Genomic DNA, 9,379 nt, shown 5'->3' with positions numbered 1-9,379 from the left:
CTGGCTCCACCAGTGGGAGCACAGTGTGTGTCTCAAGGCACCTGGTACCCAGCTCTGTGTCCTGGGAAGTGCTGGGTGGACATGACTGGGATTGAAGGCTGCATGGAGGAGACTGTTGTCCCCAGTTGCTGCTCAGGCCTGGGGTCCCTCCTCCCTACCTGGTGGCAAACTTGTCCTGTCTGCCCTTGGGCTGAGCTTCAGGCTATATATATATATATCTCACTGTGCCTTGATGTGTGGAGGCCCCATGAGTCTGTCTTTGAGGCTAGGTGGGCTTGACCAGATAAGGAGACACCTAGGAGGTGAGGCACAGTTTCCACAGGGCAGTCAGTAGGACCAGATCACCTACAACAGTGTTTGTGGGGACCCTGCCATTCTGAATGCTCAAGCCCAGCTGGGGGTTGGGAATAGGTGGGGGAGGGCTCTGCTGGACGCCCAGGCCATGTTGCATTCAAGACAGTTGGGAGAAGGTCTTTATTTGCTGGAGCCCACCCCTCACTTAGCCTTTCCCTGAGCAGCCACTGCCTCCATGGCTTTCCGCACCGTCTCTTCGTCCCCCAGGAACCTCATGGGCTTGGTGGGCTTCAATGCCTGGTCCAGCTCGTACACGATGGGGATCCCCGTGGGCAGGTTCAGGTCCATGATGGCCTGGTCTGACATCCCTGGATGGAGGCACAAGAGCCTTAGTGCTTCCCAGCCTGCCTGCTGGCAGCTGTCGCTGAGTTCTGCAGGTTTAGAGACCCAGGCACCAAGGGAACAGATGTGTGACCAGAGATGGTCAAGGCAGGACTGCTAGACCTTGTCCTAACCTGAGGACCCATCCAGTGTCCTGAGCAATCTAGGCCAGGAGGGGACATGAGCCCACAGTGGGTTCTAGGTAGACTGGTGGCAGTTTAGTTTCCAGGCCTGAGCACAGCAGGAATCCTGAGATCCAGACTGAGGAGAGACAGTAGGAGGGCTGCTCCAGCTGAGGGAGCGGGCCTGTGCCAAGTGGAAAGGGAGGTTCTGGTGGAAACCCAACCCCGCTGGCCTCTGCAGCCTGGAATAGCAGTTCGACCTTTGGTGTTCCCTCCACCCCACCCCTTGCTCTGTGTGGGGACACCAGAAAATGCTCATTGGCCCATGGGCAACTTGGGTCCTGTTCTCTTGGGTGCCTCCCTTCTACAAGCAATGTGGTTTGTCTCTCCCCCCCCCCCTTCATGGGTTGGGCACAGTGCCAAGTATAAGGTGACTGAGTAGAGCTGGTGTGCTAGGCGACTGCCTGCCTACTGACTCCCAGGATCCGGCTTCCAGTCTATAGTCACCTTACCTGCCTTGCATGAGCCCAACACACTTGAAGGTCATTCAGATGCTGATCTAGACTGCTGATGTCAGGGAAAGAAGGGGCCTGCTGTTTGGGAAGGAATCACCCTCTAGAGCCCATATAGGAGCCTGGTATCTATAGGGTTCAACTCCATATACTGCCTCCTGTTAACCAACCTCACCCTTTTCTTGAGTGGATGGGAGCCAGGCCCTTAGCAGGGGCCCAGATCCAGTGACAGACTACCAGGAGTCCTTGCCACTCTCAGTACTCCAAAGGTGATTGTGGCCCATGGATTAGGCTCACTCAGCAAGCTGAGAACTGGAGCCAAAAGGCCCTGCAGTTTTCCTGACTGGGTGCACTGAGCAAGCTGCAACCCTCTTGAGTGTCCCCCTTTCTCACCCAGGACTCCAGCAAGTGGGGTCAGCCTGGGGCAGTAGTGTCAGCCATTTATAACACCACATGCAGGAGGCCTGGGGCTTTGTAGTCCCCTGGCACATGGATGGCTGTGAAACTTATTTTTACAAGCTTCACTTTAAATGCTTATTAGCCCCACTACACTCCCATTGGAGGATAGGCTATCACCTTCCAGGTGCTTGACGATGCCCCGCAGGCTATTTCCATGGGCAGCGATGAGGACTCTCTTGCCAGCCTTTATTTGAGGGACAATCTCCTGGTTCCAGAAGGGCAGGGCCCGGGCGATGGTGTCCTTGAGGCTCTCGCAGGTTGGCAGCTCGCCTGGCTTCAGGTTTGCGTAGCGACGCTCCTGTGGGCACCCACACTGCTGTTCCCAGACCCCAGGTTCCCAGCCCAAGGGCCTCCCCCTTCGAGCCAGCACCCCCCCACCCCAGTGGCCCACCTTGCTGATGACATTGTAGTAGGGGTGCTTATCATCCATGGGGGGTGGCGGGATGTCGAAGGACCGCCTCCAGACTTTCACTTGCTCTTCACCATGCTTGGCTGCTGTCTCCGCCTTGTTGAGGCCCGTGAGGCCCCCGTAGTGCCGCTCATTGAGGCGCCAGGTACGGACCACAGGTAGCCACATCTGGTCAGTGCCGTCGAGGATGGTCCAGAGGGTCCGGATGGCCCGCTTCAGCACTGATGTGTAACAGATGTCAAACTCCATCTTGGCGTCCTTGATGGCCTTGGCCCCCATCTTGGCCTCCTCAGTTCCCTTCTCGCTCAGCTCGGCATCAAACCAGCCACAAAAGCGGTTCTCCTGGTTCCAGCTGCTCTCACCATGCCGAACCATCACGAGGCGGTGGGTGGCCATGGTAGAAGGGTAGTGGAGAAGGTGGCGGGCTGAGCTGTGGACAGGGACAGATTCCTCCTGGGGCACCCAGCTTTATAACAGTCTGTCTCCAGCCCCCACCCTGGCCAACTGCCAATCAGCATTCCAGCCTTGACTGGCAGCCACAGGTGGCCAGTAGCAAGGCTGGTGAGGGAGGGCAGGCCCAAAGCTGTCCCTAAAATAGCACCAATCCCCAGTCCCTCACACCCAGAATCCAGGCTGGAGAGAGCAGCCAGGGTTGCCCAGCAAGGCTGGACACAAAAGGCAGAAGTCTGTCTTGGCACAAACTCAGGTTGGTTCAGGCCAGTAGGAACAGAGGGATTCTCCCTGGGATAACTCCCCAGGTGTCAGGTCTTAGCTCCAGATCTCCCTTCAGGAAGCCTACATTTTCCAGTCAGTAACATTAAAATAATAACTTCTTTCTTTTTTTTTTTTAAAGACTAAAGGTTTTAGTTTTTCAGCCAAATCACTTTATTAAGGGAATATTCACAGTTTAAGCTTCCAGCCCCACCTGCAGGGGGAAGCTTCACAAGTAATGGAATCATCCCTTCTCGTGTCCCTCCCTGTTTATTATTATTACTATCTTTATTTATTGGATAGACACAAATCAGGAGGGAAGGGATAGAGAGGGAGAAAGAGACACCTGCAGCTTTGCTTCACCACTTGCAAAGCTTTCCCCCTGCAGGTGGGGACCAGGGGCTCGAACCCGAGTCCTTGTGCATTGTAATACATGTGCTCAACCAGGTGCACTACCACCTGGCCCCCCTCCTTGTTTCTGTCACCTTGACCTAAAGCTCAAACCAAGGTCCGCACACACTACTGGGAGAACTATTTCCTGGCACCCACAACCTAATCACTCTTAGAACTGGGTACAAGCCTACATTTCAGTAAAGAAACCAACGGGGTGGGGGTGGGGGCTTAGATAACAATGATTATGCAAAGAGACTCATGCATGCCTGAGGCTTCAAAGTCCCAAATTCAATCCCCTATACCACCATAAGCCAGAGCTGAGCAGTGCTCTGGTAAAAAAAAAAAAAAAGAGAGAAAAGAATTAGTCATTAAAATACGAAAGGGGCCAGGCAGTGGTGCACCTCTTTTTTTGAGTGATCATGTTACAATGCACAAGGACCTGGGTTTGAGCCCCTAGTCCCCACCTACTGGGGGAAAGTTTTGCAAGTGCTGAAGCAGTGCTGCAGGTGTCTCTCTCTCTCCCTCTCTGTCATGCCCTTCCCTCTCGATTTCTGGCTGTCTCACGTAAAGATGCTAAAAAAAAAAGAGAGAGAGAGAGAGAAGGCAGGGCCACAGGAAAAGGAAAGAAAGAAACCAACCTGGGGGCTGAGGAGATAGTATAATGGTTATGTAAACAGATTCTCAATCCTGAGGAAGACCCCAGGTTCAATCCCCAGCACCACTATAAGGCAGAGCACACATACTTCCCTAGGCTCAGTGGTGAGCCTAGGGAAGTGTGTGTGCAGACATGTATATAAGTGTACATGCATGTGTGTCTTGTTTGCATGTGTTTATACATGTGAACAGCCGGGAACTGCCCCCAGTGGCTTGCCGCTGGTCACCCATGAAAAGAGACCTGCTTATTGGCAGGGGGGCCATCCTCTGGTGTCTTTTATTTATTTATTTAAGTTTTTAACAATTTATTTTCCCTTTTGTTGCCCTTGTTGTTTTTTATTGTTGTTATTGATGTCGTCATTGTTGTATAGGACAGAGAGAAATGGAGAGAGGAGGGGAAGACAGAGAGGGGGAGAGACTTGCTTCACCACCTGTAAAGCGACTCCCCTTCAGGTGGGGAGCCGGGGACTCGAACCGGGATTCTTACGCCGGACCTTGCACTTCGCGCCACATGCGCTTAACCCGCTGCATTACCACCCGACTCCCTTGTCCTCTGGTGTCTTGACCCCTTCTCCACAGCTTCCTTTTCTCAGGGCTGCTTCAGCTGTGCCCACGGACTGAGTCCCACTCTGACTTCATCTCTGTCCCTTTAAGGGATGGAGGTTGGGGGGGGGAAGGGCACTGTGGGAAGAGCCGGGGAAACCAGTGGGGCTGTGGTTCTGGGGTGAGGAACCCAGGCCTGCAGGGAATGGCATTGGGCAAGATGTAGACAAGGGGGTGGAGGCTCTGTAGGCAGCACTGGGTTTCCAGGAAAACCAGGGGAACTGGCAGCCCAGCTGCATGGGCCTCCTCTCCTTTCTTGAATTCTCACCTATACCTGCCACATCATCCCTTTTCTGCTTTCACCCAAGTCAACTTACCCCACTCAACTAGAACCAGCTCAACAACAACAACAATAAAAAACCAGAAAGCCAAGGTTCTTGAACCCCAAGGACCTCCAGGGCCATAGGTGCTGGTGGCTCAGACCTTGGCAAGAGCACCCTGAAGCCAGCTGAGTCTGGGATAGCAGGACAGTCGAATTGGGTGCAGGCCAAGGATTTCAGGCTCTATGTGACTGGGGCCTGGGGTTTCAGCATTATCTCTGAAGATAGGTCAAATGTCAGCCTGGTTAACAAGTCATCATTGGTGGTAGCGCAGCGGGTTAAGTGCACGTGGCACGAAGCGCAAGGACCAGAGTAAAGATCCCAATCCCAGCCCCCAGGCTCATCACCTGCAGGGGAGTAACTTCACAGGTGGTGAAGCAGGTCTGCGGGTGTCTATCTTTCTCTCCCTCTCTCTCTGTCTTCCCCTCCTCTCTCCATTTCTCTGTCCTATCTAACAATGATGATGACATCAATAACAATAATAACTACAACAGTAAAACAACAAGGGCTGGGCGGGGGCAACAGCATAGTGGTTATGCAAGCAAACTCTCATGCCTAAGGTTCCTAAATCCCAGGTTCAATCCCCCACACCACCATAAGCCAGAGCGGCGCATTGCTCTGGTGTTTCTCTCTCTGCATCTCTCTGGAAAATAAAATAAAATAAAACAACAAGGGCAACAAAAGGGAAACTAAATATTAAGAAAGAAGAAGTCATCATTGGGGGATGAGGGAGATAGCATAATGGTTATACAAAGAGACTGTCATGCCTGAAGTTCTAAAGTCCCAGGTTTGATCTGCACCACCACAAGCCAGAGCTGAACAGTGCTCTGGAAAAAAAAGTCATCTTTGGTTGGTGTTGGCGAAATACCTCACATGAATAGTGTGCTGCTTTGCCATGTATGCCCAGACTGGCGCCTACTGAAAGAAGCTTTGGTGGTATGGTTTCTCTTGCACTCCCTCTTTCTCTTTTATTAAAGTTTTGATTTCATTTTACTTATTATTGGATAGAGACAGAGAGAAATTGAGAGGAGAGGGGGGTTGGAGAGAGAGAGACACGTGTAGCTCTGCTTCACCACTCAAGAAGCTTTCCCTCTGCAGGTGGGGACCAGGGACTTGAACCCAGGTCCCTGTGCACTGTAGTGTATACACTTAGCCAGGTTTGCCACCACCTGCCCACCCACCTCAAAAAAGGGGGGTGGGATGGTAGTGGCAGTGGTGCATCTGATTGAGCCCACATGTTAGCAGGCATGAGGACCCAGGATCAAGCCTCTGGTACCCACCTACAGGGCAAAAGATCTCTGTCTCTATGCAACAAGTGAATTTAAAAAAATATTTTATTTATTATTGCATAGAGACAGAGAAATTGAAAGGGGAGGAGGAGATAGGGAGAGAGACACCTGCAGCCCTGCTTCACCACTTGTGAAGCTTTCCCTTTGCAGGTGGGGACCAGGGGCTTGAACCTGAGTCTTGTGCACTGTAAATGTGAGCACTTAACCAGGTGTGCCACCACCTGGATTCAAGTAAATTTTTTTTTACAAGTAAATATACTTTTAAATTTCATTATTTACTGGGTAGAGACAGATAGATCTAGAGGGAGAAGGGAGTTAGGGGAAGAGAGAGACACCTGCAGCACTGCTTTACCGCTTTCCCCTCCTGCAAGTGGAGACCTGGAGCTTGAACCCTCAGTCCTTGCAGTGTGTAACTTGTGTGCTCAACCAGATGAGCCACTACCAAGCCCCCAGTTTTTTTCTTTTTTATTGGGGGGGTAGATTAATGGTTTACAGTAAATATAGTTGTTGGTACATGAGTAAGCCTTCTCAGTTTTCTACAGAACACCCAAGCCTAGATCCTTCTCCACCTGCTTTCACCAGGACCTGAAAGATCCCAAGTACAATACACATAACCCAGTCCAAGTTCTACTTGTGTTTCTCCTCTCTGTTCTATTTTTTTTTTCTTTTCTGTAGGAGAAATATACTACTACTCAACCTCTACTGTAAGGTTGGCAGCCCTGTGAACTCTTTTCTTAATGTAGCATGTAAGGATATATCCTGCTCCCAAAGGAATAAGAAACACACATTTCCACATGCAACTGTTTTTATTTTATTTATTTTTCTTTCTTTTTATGGATAGGACAGAGAAATTGAGAGAGATGGGGAAGGTAGAGAGGGGGAGAGAAATACAGATACCTGCAGACCTGCTTCACTGCTCGTGAAGTGATCCCCCTGCAGGTGGGGAGCCGGGGGCTTGAACCCGGCATTGTGCAAAGTACTTGTGCTGGTCCTTGCACATTGTGCCATGTGCGGTTAACCTGCTGTGCTACCGCCCTACTCCCCTGTTCTTATTCCTTAACTTCTTTCCATATTCATTCTTTTTTTTTCTTGCTTATCTCACTTAACATGATTCCTTTAAGTTCCATCCAAGATGAGATGAAGAAGGTGAATTCTTTCTTTCTTTATATATTTATATGCCAGAGCACTACTCAGCTCTAGCTTATGGTGGTTCAGGGGGTTGTGCCTGGGACTTTGAAGCCTCAGGCATGAGAGTCTCTTTGCATAACCATTATGCTATCTACACCTGAATTCACTTTTTTATATTTATTTATTTTCCCTTTTGTTGCCCTTGTTTTTCATTGTTGTTGTAGTTATTATTGTTGTTATTGATGTCATCGTCATTGTTAGATAGGACAGAGAGAAATGGAGAGAGGAGGGGAAGACAGAGAGGGGGGAGAGAAAGATAGACACCTGGGAGTCAGGCGGTAGCGCAGCAGGTTAAGCACACGTGGTGCCAAGAGCAAGAACTGCCATAAGGTTCCCGGTTCAAGCCCCCGGCAAGGACTGGCATAAGGATCCCGGTTCAAGCCCCAGGCTCCTCACCTGCAGGGGAGTCTCTTCACAGGCGGTGAAGCAGGTCTGCAGGTGTCTATCTTTCTCTCCCTTTCTCCGTCTTCTCCTCCTCTCTCCATTTCTCTCTGTCCTATCAAACAATGACGATATCAATAACAACAACAATAACTATAACACCAATGAAAACAAGGGCAACAAAAGGGAAAATAAATAAATAAAAAGACTCCCCCCTGAATTCCTTTTTTAAAATTGTGTTTTTAGTTTATTTTTAATTACCTTTATTTATTTATTGGATAGAGACAGCCAGAAATTGAGAAGGGAGGAGGTGGTAGAGAGGGAGAGAGACGGAGAGACATTTGCAACTCTGCTTTACTACTCGCAAAGCTTTCCCCCTGCAGGTGAGGACTGGGAGCTCTAACCTGGGTCCTTGTGCACTGTAACGTGTGCTTAACCAGGCGTACCACCACCTGGCCCCAACTCATCATTCTTTTAAAAGATTTTATTTATTTATGAGAAAGATAGGAGGAAAGAGAGAAAGAATCAGATATCACTCTGGTACATGTGCTGCCAGGGCTTGAACTCAGGACCTCATGCTTGATAATCCAATGCTTTATCCACTGCGCCACCTCCTGGACCACCAATTCCTCATTCTTAGTAGCTGAAAAATAAATATTTTTTTAAAACGTCATTGGCTGATTTGAACAATAAATAGTTTGGACACAAGTTATTTATTTTTTTTGTAAGGTAGAAAACTTAAGTGGGGTGGGTTGGGGGAAAAAAAGAAAACTTGAGTGTTGCCAAATTAAAAGCTTATAGAAAAACAGGAAAAACAAAGCTTCCTTTATGATTCCTTTTTTCATTTTATGTGATAGGACCAAGAGAAAATTGAGAGATAGAAAAGGGGAGATAAAGACACCTGCAGACCTGTTTCAACACTTGTGAAGCATCCCCCTTGCAGGTGGGGGAAGCAGGAGCTTGAACCTGGGTCATTGTGCAAAGTACTATGTGTGCTTAACTGGGTGCGCCCCCACCCAGCCCCCTCCTTCATGATGTTTCTATTCATATGTATGTAGATGAAAGATAAACTATTGGGGCTGGGCAGTGTTGCACCCTTACCATGCACAAGCATCTGGGTTCAAGGCCCTAGTCCTCACTGGAAGGATTTCATGAATGGGGAAGCATGGCTCTAAGTCTGTATCTCTCTGTGTCTCTCCTCCTCCCCTCACTCCCTCTTAATTTCTCTCCATCCTATCAAATAAAAGAAAGGAAGGCAAGAAGGTACAAATGGCCACCAGAAGCAGTGGATTCATCATTCAGGTACTGAGCCCTGGCAACAACCCTAATGAAAAACAAAATTAAGTGGTCTGGGAGGTAGCTCAGTGGATAAAGGATTGGATTCTCTGTCGAGCTGTCTCTGTCACGGAGAAGAGAGAGAGGAGATCCGGAGTGAAGAGGGAACACAAATCTTTATTTGTGCTGGCACCTCAGAGTTGGGTGGGAGAGAAGCAGCTTGGGCCACATGGAGGTAGCAAAAATGGCCGCCTCACGCAGCAACCTTCCCTGCATCTAACCAATGAAGTGAAGGGCTGGCAAGAGAAGAGGTGCGGAAGAAGAAGGGCTTTTATGGAGAATGGGAAGGGGGAGGAGTAACCAAAGCACTCCAAATATCGTGGGAAAT

The 9,379-nt window shown here is 49.6% G+C and overlaps 1 protein-coding gene and 1 non-coding gene across 2 annotated transcripts; both read right to left on the bottom strand.

Annotated features, from left to right (window-relative positions):
- Window positions 1-455: 455 nt before the first annotated feature.
- On the bottom strand, window positions 456-2,634 carry PGAM2 (phosphoglycerate mutase 2). The gene is made up of 3 exons (XM_007528929.3): window positions 2,160-2,634; window positions 1,886-2,066; window positions 456-662 (listed from the first exon to the last, which is right to left on the bottom strand). Exons 1-3 carry the CDS (start codon window positions 2,571-2,573, stop codon window positions 496-498), a joined length of 762 nt encoding a protein of 253 aa, XP_007528991.2. The 5' UTR covers window positions 2,574-2,634; the 3' UTR covers window positions 456-495.
- Window positions 2,635-6,814: 4,180 nt separating this feature from the next.
- LOC132532469 (small nucleolar RNA U109) lies at window positions 6,815-6,947 on the bottom strand. Its single transcript, XR_009544424.1, has one exon. It is a non-coding gene; the product is annotated as a small nucleolar RNA U109 (small nucleolar RNA).
- Between the last annotated feature and the right edge of the window lie 2,432 nt (window positions 6,948-9,379).

The sequence above is a fragment of the Erinaceus europaeus genome, chromosome 1 (genome assembly GCF_950295315.1).
Source record: "Erinaceus europaeus chromosome 1, mEriEur2.1, whole genome shotgun sequence".
Taxonomy (NCBI): Eukaryota; Metazoa; Chordata; class Mammalia; order Eulipotyphla; family Erinaceidae; genus Erinaceus; species Erinaceus europaeus.
Note: the sequence above shows the minus strand (reverse complement) of the source record. Positions and strands in the feature narration are given on the sequence as shown.